Source organism: Leiobunum rupestre, chromosome 11, assembly GCF_980474605.1.
Source record: "Leiobunum rupestre chromosome 11, qqLeiRupe1.1.hap1, whole genome shotgun sequence".
Taxonomy (NCBI): Eukaryota; Metazoa; Arthropoda; class Arachnida; order Opiliones; family Sclerosomatidae; genus Leiobunum; species Leiobunum rupestre.
Window position 1 is genome coordinate 25,983,141 of NC_143394.1, and position 14,419 is coordinate 25,997,559.

The window sequence follows — 14,419 nt, forward strand, 5'->3', positions numbered from 1 at the left end:
AAAGTCAATATTTTAATATAATATTCGATGTTTCAATTTCTCAGATTCAGTGTTAAATCTGGTTTAATAGCGTTCAACGTTTTTCTTTGAAAGGTAATTTGGGCACCGTGAAACTATAGACCCGGGCTTATTGGTCCTTTGGACAAAACAATACTGAATACATACTGTATTGGACATAAGATTACGTGGCCTGTATGTACGAATTCAATTATCAAATTACAGGTTGCATAGAGTCGCAAGACAGCTTATTGGGCAATGAATTTAGCGGTCGGAAAGACGTTCCAAATGGTCCACGAGTTATGGGAATCGTTAAAACCAGAGGTCTGGCCACTTCAGTTCTCGTTTATCCGCATCTTTATTGGCCAATTCCAGATAGTTGGTCTTTCGAAGAAGCCAGCACAGTCCCAATTGCTTACGCCACAGCGTATTACGCCCTTATTACTAGGGGAGGACTGAAGAGAGGAGAAAGTATCTTGATTCATGCAGGAAGTGGAGGTGTTGGACAAGCGGCAATTCGCGTTGCCCTCAGCATGAGTTGCGAGGTTTTCACAACAGTCGGATCTGACGAGAAACGAGATTTCCTCAAGAAAAGATTTCCTCAGCTGCGGGAAAGAAATTTTTGCAATTCTAGAGATATTACTTTTGAGTACGATGTTTTACAAGAAACCGATGGAAAAGGTAAAGTTGACGTATCAGAATTGTAATATTAAACTGTTTTTGAGTATTTTTTCTTTGCCGGAATGTAGGTTATCTCTCAAAATTAAGGAATTACAGTTTTAAACACAATCCCTAAGCTGAAGCGCATCGGCTTACCGCCAATCGCTACCTGAAGACAAAGTCAAGCAATTCGAGATACGTGACTCTTGAAAGGCATTCTAAATAAGAATATTTCAAGTTAAATTTACTTAATAATTAATTTTTATATTGTTTTAACCTTACTTTTTAGTGTATTGTAATTATTAAATTTTTATTGAAATTATCATAGATATAAAACTAAAAGGTCACTTTGCTTAAAATGGGGTGTTTTGACTTGCTTGACTTTTGTTCTTAGGTAACGCGATGATGAGCGAGGTTTTTGTTGGCTGCGTTGGTTTAGTTTGGGCACATTAATACTTCAAATTTTCATAACTCCAAAACGGTGACCTGTAGGTAAAATATAATTTTCGACTCCCAATTTACCCTAGAACCAGTGAAATTTCATCCTAAAAACCATTTCGAAACACTTTAAAGGTTTCCTTCTAGAGAACTGAACACGCTTTTCATTTTATTTTTTTTTTATTATTATCGCAACAAAAATATTTTCTTTTACTAATTTGGCAAACCCTTGGCCTTATTATTACCGTTTTCCTAATTGCCCTATAATTACTAAAGTAAAATTAGTAAAATACTTCGTGATAACATCTTCTCTCACAAAAATGATGGCCGTTCTTTTTAGGTGTAGATTTGGTTCTTAACTCGTTATCGGGAGATAAACTTGAAGCAAGTGTACGATGTTTGGCTGACCACGGACGATTTCTTGAACTGGGAAAATATGATTTTGCGAATGACAATCCACTTGGCACGGCTGATTTTCTTAAGAATATTTCCTTCCACGCCATTCAGATGGATCTTATTTTGAACGACCCACAATCACTTCGAAATAAAGAATTACAAGAATTGGTCGCCAATGGAATTAGAGATGGAACCGTCCAACCTTTGCCAGCCACTGTTTTTAAGTGGAATGAAGTGGAAGAAGGCTTCCGTTTCATGGCCAACGGCAAACACGTGGGTAAAGTCCTCATCCAAATCCGTGATGATGATGACCCCAAGGAGACCACGCCAGTTCGAATACCCGCTATTAGAAAAGCATTCTGCCACCCGGATAAAACGTACATTATTATCGGTGGTTTTGGAGGATTTGGCTTAGAGTTAGGCACGTGGCTGGTCGAACGTGGTTGCAAAAAGTTGGTGGTAGCCTCAAGAACCGGGCCGAAAAGTGGATACCAGAAGCAATGCCTAAGAACATGGAGGGAAAGCGGTGCCGAGGTTATGGTATCCACTAAAGACATTTCGACTAAAGCCGGGGCCGAGGACTTAATAAAGAATTCGATGATTTTAGGAACCATCGGCGGAGTATTTAACCTTGCCGCAGTCTTGAGAGATGTTTTTTTAGATAACATTACCGCGGAAGATTTTAGCATGGTTGCCAAAGCTAAAATACAAGGAACCATCTGTCTAGACGAATTCACGAGAACTCGCTGTCCTAATCTCGACTGGTTCGTAGTATTCTCATCAGTTATTAGTGGGCGAGGTAACGCTGGACAATCAAACTATGGATTTTCAAATTCAGCAATGGAAAGAATATGTGAACAAAGACGAGAGGATGGTCTACCCGGACTTGCCATTCAATGGGGACCTATATTCGACGTTGGACTTGTCTTTGAAATGTTTGGTACGGGCCATATTGCATGTGGATATGTACCTCAAACGATACGATCATGTCTTTCCACTCTTGACACATTTTTGCAAACATCACCCCGCGACGAAGGAATCGGCACACTTTATGGTGCCGCAGTTGTTGGAAGCTTCGTTCCGCTTCAAAAAATACAATCAAAAATTGAAAACAAAAACCTGCTCAAAACTGTAGGACGAATTTTAGGTAAGTTAAAAGTACATACCGCCCATTCTGCGAAAACTCTCTAATATAAATTGTCGTCGTAATTTGCCTCAAACTACCGTATTTGGTAAAAAAATTAATGTCACTGTCGTAGCTCAAACGCATTTATTCTTGAAATTCGAATAGATAATGATAATTGAAATTAACGATTTTGTATAATTATCAGTTATTGACTGGAAATTAAAGTGGTATATAGTTGTCTACATCTAGTACATTTTTTAGTTTTGCATTACACTAAAACTCTTTGTTAGTTTTGCATTACATTATAAAGACTTTTTTAGTTTTGAATTGCACAAAACCTTTTATTAGCTTTGCATTACACTATAAAGACCTTTTTAAGTTTTGCATTACAATAAACCCTTTTTTAGATTTGCATTACACTAAAACCCTTTATTAGTTTGCATTACACTATAAAACCCTTTTTTAGTTTTGTATTACACTATAAAACGAAATTTTACTTTTGCATTACACAATAAAACCCTTTTTAATCAAACTTATTGAAAAAAATCGTTGTTAGTCGTTTAACCTTTACTGAACCGAATGACTTAATTATATTTTACATTGCTTGTCCAATAAATTTAAAACAACGAGTAGATATGTTTTGCCTCTAATTTCGGATGTGCATATTATTAGATTTCGCTTTCACTGTTCAGGGTTGTCACAGTATCTGGCAAACCTAGGAAAGTCGATAAATTTCAAAATGGCCTTAAAGTCAGGGAATTTTAAGAACTAAACGTGTTAGGGAAACGTTATAGAATTTATTATTCGTTGCAAATGGAAAACGGTTACTAGAACATAGGTTAACAATTGCAAAATTATGAATTAAAGAAAGTCATGGAAAATCTCGAGTAAAATCAGGTTTTATGAATGCAAAAACGCTGTTGGAACCCCGCAGTTGTCTTTACATTTTAAACGCAATTTCACGCGTCTTCTTTAAACTAAGCTATTGTGCGTCCATCTTGAAATTGAACTGACAAAATCTATTCTTACATGAAGGTCTTATGGATATCGATTTGCTGAATGGCCATTTGACCCTTAGTGAAATTGGTATTGATTCACTTACTGCTGTCGAATTAAAGCAAACGTTCGATAGGGAGTACCAGCTGTTTTTCACTACTCAAGAAATTCGAGTTATAACTTTGAAGAAATTGAAGGAAATCAGTGCTGCTTCTGGCGAAAAAACGAGTATCGCTAATACTAGTGAGAAAACGTCTGTCGCTGCGTTGGGTGTCAATGCCACTGTAGACGAAGTTCATGGAGTTCGAAACTCCAAAATTAATCAAAATATTGTGTTTCTGAACAATTTAACTGACTCGAATCGACTCTTTATGTTCCATCCCATTGAAGGACACTGCGACAGTCTGAAGACAATCAGTTCATATATAAAGAAATCTATTTATGGTATACAGTTCACGGACGATGCACCGATTGGAACTATTCAGGATTTAGCAGTATTTTACTTAGAGGTAAGCTTTACTTTAGAACACTTGGGCATCAATAAGATGCACGCGTATCAAATTTTTCAAAATAATTTTCGCGCTAAGCCATGACAATGAAACTAGTCAAGTTTCAAAACGTTGCGCTTTATAACGTTTTTAAGCGTCTTAATAACGAAGCCCCTCCTATCCTATAACGACTGTCCGAAAACTACCTTATACAGTTGAATATTCATATTTTAAATTAATACGTTCATGGTCAAACCACACTTTTAGTTCGGTAAAACAATAAGTATACCAGCAAATGTAATATAAATTTTATCAGAGAAGTGTCTATCAGCACCATAAAAATTAAACATGTACCTTCGCACTACGCAGTTTAAAATGGGCACGTTTTTATAAAAATGAAATAATTACACTGGGTATAGGTAAGTCAGTATATTATAGATATTTTTGTTCCTAATGCTATTTAAAAAAATGAACGGGAGCCTGCGAAAGTACATATTTCAAGCGTATAGCGTTAAGATCATAAAAAAATATTTTTACTTATCTCGTAAGAATGACCATACACGTCGAGGATCAAGTGATATAAGACTTAGGTGGCCCAATCGACGGACATGCACCGCGCCTGGGCACTGACGCTTAAATTTACGAAAATAATTTCTGCTCTTGCTGGGACTGTGAGCGTTACTTAAAATTAAAAACAGTACATCATCAAAATATCATCCCTGAGCGAACTTCCACCCCTCTTATCCTGTACTTATTTTTTTGACTAGTGACAACTGATTGACATCTCTGACAACTTAAGTGACAACTCTGACAGCTTGAGTGACCGCCTGGACAATTACATGTATTGTAGCTTACCTCTTTTTTTTATGCTCATTGTATATATTCTATTCAAAACAGTCAGAGCCGTCGGTCAAGCTGTCGACGCTGTCACTCAATTTTGCGCACTAGGAAATTGAATCTCTATTTTATCTGTCAGATTTTGATTACTCATAAAAACCTTTGCCAGCTATAATTTGTAATAGTACTTATCACCTTTCGATGGTCCACTCTAATCGTCGACACAACACTTCCGGAAAAGGAAATATTAGGAGTGTGAATAGGTGGCCAAAGTAAAATATCAGACGTATAGAAAATTATGTGGAAACGATGAATTGCTGTTGATAATACGCTACTCATTGAAAATTTTATTATAAATTAAAAGACTTAGCAATAGTCTGGGAGTCTTAAGTCTGTTGACTTTACTATTTTTGTCGAACCTCGCAGGCCTCGATCCCAGTACGTTTTTCTGGTTCAGATCTACAGTCCCGACTTTCCTTTTGAAAGTTTCTGGTTTTTTGTGTCCAAGGTCGCGTCCGGGTACATCGGGTCACGACGTCACGTGTATGTGATACCAATTGGTGATCATGGGAGGAGTTTTGAAAATCAAAATATCGAAAGGGGTTACAAGTTGGAGTTTAAATTTATGACGAGACGCTAAGTAATTATGGACGTTAAAGTTAAAGAATAATATGAGTTTTAGGTTTTACGATGGGACTCCAAGATGATACAGCGAGTGGCTTTATGGTTTATATCTATCATGGCAGTCATTTTTGGTATTTAGGCATTAACGATTGACAACTAGGTGCAATCTGGACTTTTTTAATTGGCAGAGAAATACACTTTTACCCTTGTTCCATAATATCGCGAACACTCCTAAAAAATTAAAGATCATCGTTATTTATGACACGTGCGAGAGACTTGACCATAGTTTTTTAACAAAAGGAAGTAGCAACTACTTCGACCTTCAAAAGGGGGAAACCCGTTAACCTGGGGCACTAGGAATTGGCCCTTCTTTTAAGGACCGCGTATTTTAAGGGAATGTAGAGAAATAACGAACTCAAGGTTTTCTAAAAACCGACACGTATAAATTAATATTATAAAACGCAAATTTTAATAAAATATGTACAACACGTAAATTTGCTGTGACTCCAGTGGCTTTCGGAATCGATCTAATAATTGATTCTTGAATAAAACACTACTCACCACCAATTCCGCAATTATTAAAAAGCATTTATATAGTCCAAAATCCACCCTTTCTAATCAACATAGAAAATGAACGATAATTTAGCAAAAACATTTCTACGAAAACAGATTCCCAGAATTGACGCTCATTTTACAATCGAAAATTTCATATCGTTTAGAAACTTAACGCTGCGTTCGAAAAAGCCGAGCAAAGCCAAAGCGTTGGTTATCTCCACCAAATATTGGTTCGGAGCAATGTTGAATCATACAGGACTTTTGTCCCAGTCGGATTAACATGTTTCGACTACCGAAGAAATCAGCATACTCGGGGGTTGACTTTAGTAAAATTGTATTTTAAATTAATTAATTTGAGCAGAAAATCAAGTCTATTCAGCCACAAGGCCCTTATCACCTTTGTGGATATTCATTCGGCTCGATGCCAGCTTTCGAAATAGCAGTGGCCCTTCAAAACGAATGGAAGGAAGACGTCGCCAGTCTGACGTTTTTAGACGCGGGACCAGAAATTATACGACTTTATATGCTGAAGCAAATTAATCGCTCAAAGAACGGAGAAAACGTTGCTCTTATCAAAGCTCTTCAAATGTTTATTATTCAGCACACACACGCTGCGTCTGTTCAAGTAAGAAATGCATATGCCTATTACATTTCTTATTATACGTAATATTACTTTGAATCATTTCATGAAATTGTTATTTTTCACGGTCAAACTAAATTCGCTAAAGATTAACGAAAGCTAATAATTTCTTACTACTAAAATGTTCTATTGACGCAAAATTCAAATTTTACAAAACAATTGATCTCAATGAGAGTGAGCTTAAATGTATAACTGAAATATGAAATCAACTTTTCACGAGGATAGCTAAAAGTTTAAACAATTAAATTCTCTTTATTACGGCATTTTAAAAGCTAAAGCTTAAATAAAATAATAAGGTTGGCTACCGTCCACCCATCGTTTCGTCTAAATTTAGAATCTCCTCACTTTTCTGCAAATTTCGTTACCATACACTATATTCTACCATCTACTTGCTATACAACGAATCGCTATGAGCAGTAGAGGGTTCAGTATGGGGAATGAGAACGAATGATCTCAACCCCACTATGACAACCTACTTTGGTCAAAAAGAAATCGTTCTCCAAAATATGCCAATCAGCTTTTCAATACGACTTCGGCATGGCAACACTGCCCCTTATAAAAACTATAACTTTTCTCATTTTTTAGGGGCGACTTTAAAATAAATAAAAACTGTAAACTGAGAAGTTTAAGACAATCTTGCTGATTCCCGACATACCTCGCAATGCAATTACATTCTAGGTTGAATAGTAATTTATTTGGGCTAGGGCAGTTATTGAAAATAAAAAATTTCACACAAGACAAGAAATAATATAAAATGTTCATTATTCTGACCTATTAAAATTCAACTAGGTATCAGTTAAATCGTAGCAAATATAAATGATTTATTTTCGCTTTAACTCCTTTTTATTATTTATTGTAAAATATCATTTTATTATTGCTTCCTCTATAAAAGGTAATGGAAAAATTACAAACACTGAATTCTTGGGACGAGCAAATTCAGATGGCAAAAGAGATCGTGGTCAACTCGTCTGGTAGAAATTACAACAGAGACGATTTCGAGAAAGACGCCAATAGTTTCTGTCGCAAAATTGCAGCTGGATTCACTTACCAATATACTGGAAAATTCAAAGGAAACGTCACACTCATTAAAGCGAAAGAAGGCTTTAATTTATTATCATTTTTACCCAAGGATTTCGGTCTTGGAAAAGTAGGACTTTTTTTGTTCATTTTCTAGTCTTTGACAATGGCATTTTTATAAGGTTATGCTACATCAGTCTACTGAAGACGTGTTAATAGTTAGTGACAGTTAATGGATAACTTAAGGGTTGTACGTTCACTTATAGAAATGGGGCGGAGTTATTTATATCGTATTTCATGAAAAAAAATTGAAAAGTTAATCAAATACATGAAAATTGCGTTTTGTAAATTTATAAGAAAAAAAAGCCTTGACGGCTCAACCGTTCAAACAATGCCCGTGTATGTCGTGTTCACCGTTTTAGCAATAATTTCTATATTATTATAAAATCCTTTTAGAACAGTAATCGTTGTCGTTATCCATCGAACGGAAAGCACCCTTCAACCTTTTCAACGAATTTAATTTTGCGAACACCTAGCTGAACCCACCGTCGTTATTCAAACGTCTACAGTGTTTTACTCTACTAAATTGGCCGTATAAAGTATGAAACTCTCGATCTATCCTCGCTGGGCAGTGTGAAGTATTGCCGAGATAAGATAGAGGCTGGAGACGTCTCTAACATAATTCTAATCAAGACAATTAAAGACAGGTCTTAAAGGGGCCATAGTGGAGGACACTAACCTTCCACTATAGATATGATGTATTGTTACTTGACATAAATAAGCCTTCTTTCAAAATAGTCTGATTTTTTTAAACATTTGTCTAAATAATTATTATTTTTTCGTTAAGTAAAGCTCTTTTGTTAATTCCGTATGATAATAATATTTGAGATGAATAACTAAAACGTGAAAAAACTTGAAATTTTGTTCAATCTAATAAATTATTCCATAAAAATAATTCCTTATTTTTTTTAGTTGGTTGACGGAAATGTTGAAGTGCACACTGTAGAAGGAGATCATAAAACATTCTTGGATGAACCATTCGCTGATAAAGTGGCAGGCATAATTAGCTCAAAGCTGAAAGAGTCTGAGAAGTAAATCACTAGTCGCAACTTGCAAGTTCAGGATGATAAAGGAAGCTTAATTATGGGGTTAGCAAACTTTTTTATGGGATTCGAAAGCATCGTGGAAGCTACTGATTTATAAGCCATTACCACTATCCTTTTTACTCACTGAAAAGATTGCTTCTTTTTTAAAAACATGTCAACCAAAAGATACACAATTTGAAATTGGCGACATAATTCTCAATGCCAACAATAAACGTCAAACTGCGCTACAATAAAATTACTTTACCATAAGACTATCAAGGCCCCCTAAGTTTGAAACGAGTGGGATTTTAACTTTAGGCTAACGACTGGCCAAATTGGCTACATGAATCGACCTGGTGGTGAAAAACCGAAACTGATAGGCACAAATCCACCAATGCATGCTACCGGAAACTGATTCGTAGATGGCAAGAGGTAGAATAGGTGGTAGGAGTGAGGGGGATTTTGAGTATTTTCTCTTTTTCTCCACCAGGTAGCGTAAGTCCTAATTTGAATTTCTCTCGCGCCGGTCTAGCGCTGAATACCTAGGCCCTTATGCCCGATTCAAACTTAGGAGAGGTAAAAAAGACCAACAATGTTTGGGGAAACTAAAATATGTTTATTTATTTAAAAACATTTTTTAAAACATTCCGTTAGTTACTATTAACTTGAAGTAGCGGTTTAACTTAGTAAATAAATATATTTTAGTTTCCCCAAACGTTGTTGGTCTTTTTTGTCTCATCGACCGTGCTCATTGTTACCTTTAGACCAACGGTGGTTTTCGTTTCCTCAAACTTAGGAGACCTTGATAGTTTTATGACTCTACCAATATTGAATGGCGAGATAGGCTTTATTCCTACTGTCGACCCGAAAGCGAATCATATGAACAGCCAAGCCCACTCATAAAACAAAATTATAAACTTTTATGTATTTTACATTAAAAATAAATTATATTAGATTTACTGATATCTGCAAATTTCCGAGAAAAGCCAGAGTTCCTACACAGTACTGATGAGCCTTAAAAGGGCGAAACCGGTTTACGGTTGGAATATCTGAAATTTGGGATTTTGTTAAATTAAACCGTTCGTTATGCGGAATATTTGTTGGAATACCTTTATTTTTCATAGTTACATATAACCATTATTTAATTGTTATTGAAGTGAATTTTAAACCTTAAACCTTGGCTTTCCGTATTTGATAACCATAGTCAGACAGGTTGTGTAGACATATTTAACCATAATGTTTAAACATCTTATGTAACGTTAATATAAAAAAACATCATCCGAAAATAATGGTTTGACTGTTACAAATTTATATCACTAGTTTTATAATCAAATAATGCCAACAATAATGAGAACTCTGTTTATCTCTATTTTTTATTTAATAGGATACATATTTTGGCCTAGTTTCCATTAAATTTTAATAATTCCATGAATCTATTACAGATAGTTACGGATAAATTCCACAATTATTCGAAATTCAACTAATAATTTTAAGAGACATAATTGTTAATTTTGGTTGTCAATTGTTAACCAGGTAAAATATTTGAAATTTTAATTTAAGTTTTAAAAGCTAGTTAGAAGGCTTTAGACTGTATATGACATATGGGTAAAATATTTAGTATGACATTTGGGTTTATATTTATTGTATCATTTACTCAAAATGGTGTTAAATAAATTTAATTTGCGCCACCATATAGGGGATTTAGTGAAATATGTTTCCAAGAATGTGTTCACTATGCGCGATGTTAAAAATATTGTAATTGCCATAAATGTATTTGGAAACTGACTTCTTAGTTTGCTTAGTTATAAATTCAAGTAATTTGGTTTTGTAAAAGTATATATAATAAAGGTTTTTCTCCAGTTAACTTTAAATTTTTAATTGGTGTGTGTTAGTAAATGATTCTCAATTGTGCGCCTTCATCATTTACTGAATATTCAACAACATTTTTATTATTAATAATATTATTTTATTTTTGATTACTTCGTGTTTCAATTATACATAAAATCAGTTGCGCTTAAGTGACCGCTTCTTTTCAATCGGCGAACTTTTTCAGCAATAATTGGTTATTCTCACTCCCCAAAAAAAAACGTTCAGAGAATATTAAGAATCGTCTGTTGCCAATTTATTGAAAAGTGGATAGTAAAATTTTATGCGCAAGATAGCTCGATTACGCTAATTATTTTCCCTTCTCCAATCAGATATGGCAAATATCTGATATGCGCCATAAATGAAAGTCGGACAGTGAGGGGTAGAGGGGTGATATTTTACGGCTAAGAGTGCGAATAAGGTTACATTTTCCCACTTAAGTGGGATGGAAAACATAACATTGTAGCATTTGGTGTTAAGTCTCAAGGGGGTGCAAAATGGGCCCCAAAATAAGTGATATCAACGCGCCCCTGCGAGGGAGTCTATCCTAAGACGGATAGGCGCCCCGACAATATTTTACACGACCTTTATGGTTTCTCTGATTTAGGTAAAATGCCAAAACTTTATTATATATTTTAAATTTATGCCAAAATCTGTGTTCTGTAAAAACCAAGGTTCGTAAAAGCACACAAACGTACTAAGAGGTTGGCTCTTATAAGAACGGCGGGAAAGGAGATTTCCAAAGCCACACGAAAAGGGGGAAAGATAGCCGTGTTCCCCTAGTCGCTGGTGAGATAAACAAAACAAGACGCTGCGTGCAGATACATTGGTTAGCGCAAACAAATTAAACCCGAAAATATCCGCCGTGCTTTTATATTACGTTTCAGCCGCCCAATTTGGCTAAATATATGACAAAATCACAAAATTTGATTTGCTTGATGAGATTTATTTTACTAATAAAATAGTATTTATATTTGATTTACGTTTTTGAGAGTTTGGTTGATTTTTAAGTTTTTTTTTTTGTTTTAAAAGAGATAGTAGAGCAAATGGGGAAATATTTGATTTGATTTGATTGGGTGTTATTAGCTGAAGCTTACGCGGGCCGGTTGAGCCTAGTCGATTGGGCTTTCATCTACAACGTGGCTAAGTGGCTGTTCTATTTCAGCTTCATTAATTTATGGGTAAGAATTCATTTAATAGTTATTGTATTCTAAGTCACAAAATTTATTTTTAAATTTATTTTCTATAGGTTCAATTTTAAACTGTCTGTCACTTGCCGTACGCCCCTACACTACCAAGGTTTTTACAAGCAGCATTACCCTACGATATTGTTTACCTTATTAAGCCTGGTTTTGAATTAAGCGACAAGCTGCAAGCACCACTCATCTGTTTTAAACTGCTATGGAAAGAATAATTATTGTGATAATACTGTGATATTATTTTGAAATAATAGATGACGGTAAAATATGTTAATTATATAATTATACAATAAATAAATAAATATGATCATGCATGGCTATGAAAATTTTACCTTTGCATGTCTAAATAAAACCAATTTCTATTAAGAATAAGAAAGCATGGTTTAGATTTAAGATTTTAGTTTCAATTGCCTTTATATTGGATTAAATGTTTTTTTATAGCTATGCCTTATCAAAAATGTTCTGTATTTGGCTGTACAAATTATTTCAAAAGAAATTCAGAAGTATCATCGTATAGATTTCCTGCTGATGAAAAAATAATAGCTATTTGGTTAGAAATATGCGAAAGGTGTACCCCAAAAAAGAATGTTAATCCCAAACATGCTAGAATATGTTCAAAGCATTTTTCCCCAGATAATTTTGAAACTGATCTTAGAGAAGCGCTATTGAATCAAAAAACCAAGAATAGATTAAAAATACATGCCATTCCAAACTTAAAACTCCCGTCCAATGAAATAAATCAAAATAGTATAGAGTCAAGGTGTAAACCGGTTATAAGTAAGCCAAAGACAATATCAAAGCTTCCTGTTGATATTACAAACTACTACAATGTACCTAGAGCTGTGATAAATACGTCATATGCCACAGACAGAATGTCAAGTTTGCAAAGTTCGTCTGTAACGCCCGGACTGTGATAAATTTGCAATATACCCCAGAAGCAATGATAAGTTTCCAAAAACGCACTGAAACCTCTCAAACTGTGATAAATTTGCCAGCTACTCCTCAATCAGTGATAAGTTGCCAAAATTCCATAGAATCTCCTAAAGATGCCATTAACGTGACAAATTCCCCGGAACCCAATATAAGGTCTGAAAATAGTCCAAAAACTAATGCAGCCCTGCTAAATTTTCCGGCCACTCCAAAATCAATGATGAGCTTAAAGGGAATAGAACCTCCAACGCGTTCTTTATGGAAGACCCCATCAATTTCCTTTATTCCCTTCACAATCAGCGATTATCAGCGCCGCAAGTGTGAAAAGCTATGGGAGGCAGCGGACAATATTGGAACCCTCGGAGGGCGACAGAAATACTAGAGGTTATATTCCCTTTAAACAATTGCACAGAAACGCCCAGAGCTGTGATGAACTTGTCTATAGCCGGCTGTATTAATACAGCCGGCTATGACTTGTCAGAAATATCAGAAGCGATCAGAAGCAATGGCAGACCTTGAAAATTCGCCTCAGACTGTAATGCGTTTTGAAAATTTACTTAAAACTGGATTCAGTATGGCACGCCATTTAGGTCCAAATTAAAAAATATCGAAAAAATATTTTGCCGTGTGTGAAAGAGTGTTTCTGTTCGTGAAAGAGTATTTTTGTGCGTGGAACAGTATTTCTGTGCATGAAAACGTATTTCTGTGCGTGAGAAAAGTATTTGTGTGTGTGAAAAAAAGTATTTGTCTTATAAAAATATTTTCAAAAATTTTTTGCGGAAATAATAAACATAGATGGCACCCTCTGCATAACAGTAAAATAAATCATGGACGACCTATGCTATAAAGGGACTTAGTAATAAGCATAATCAAAAATGGGATTCGACAAACGATAATAGCAGAAAAATCAATCAGTTAAAAAATCAAAGTTAAAAAATATTTTTTGTGTGAAAAAATCTTCAGATCTTCAAACTCAACACACGCCGCCACCAAAGAGTATGGAGGAAATAGAGATAAAACAACCGGGAGAGGTCCGCAACGAAACGTTCACCACCGAGCGGGTTGACAATGGGGAAAATATCTGTAAACCGAGCTTCAAAAAAGCTACCGTAGCGCTATTCCAGGGGAAGTTAACTTCGTCGCTAGGGGGCGTAGCTTTAAAATTTTGGTGCTACGTTATTCCTTATTACTTCCTTGTTACAAATATGTAAAAATCAAATGTGTTTGGTATTTTCTTAATTTCTGCTGCATTTAAAGGCCTGTGTTGAAATTGAAGATCTGAATTAGATTTTTCACACAAAAAATATTTTTTAACTTTATATATCACTGATTGATTTTTCTGCTATTATCGGTTGTCGAATCTCATTTTTAGCTCCACATCGATATACATATATATATATATCGAGGTGGGACTATTGCTATTGTTGTAGTGTGTTTGTCGTGGAAAGCGACGACATGGTAGATGGAGCTACGAAAAGTAATATATATAATGATTTATAATATATTGACGACGTCGGGATTCGAACCCAGATAGCTGCTGGCCGCGTAATCTCCAAAACCGTAGC

The 14,419-nt window shown here is 35.2% G+C and overlaps 1 protein-coding gene across 1 annotated transcript in view; it reads left to right on the forward strand.

Moving 5' to 3' along the window:
- Positions 1-14,419, forward strand: part of LOC149922058 (fatty acid synthase-like) — a 38,083-nt gene that overhangs the window by 19,662 nt on the left and 4,002 nt on the right. The window contains exons 8-13 of the mRNA XM_090162235.1: positions 223-678; positions 1,436-2,638; positions 3,653-4,122; positions 6,479-6,742; positions 7,650-7,904; positions 8,747-8,865. Of these exons, the coding sequence (XP_090018361.1) occupies positions 223-678; positions 1,436-2,638; positions 3,653-4,122; positions 6,479-6,742; positions 7,650-7,904; positions 8,747-8,865 (2,767 nt within the window). The remainder of the gene's footprint in view (positions 1-222; positions 679-1,435; positions 2,639-3,652; positions 4,123-6,478; positions 6,743-7,649; positions 7,905-8,746; positions 8,866-14,419) is intronic.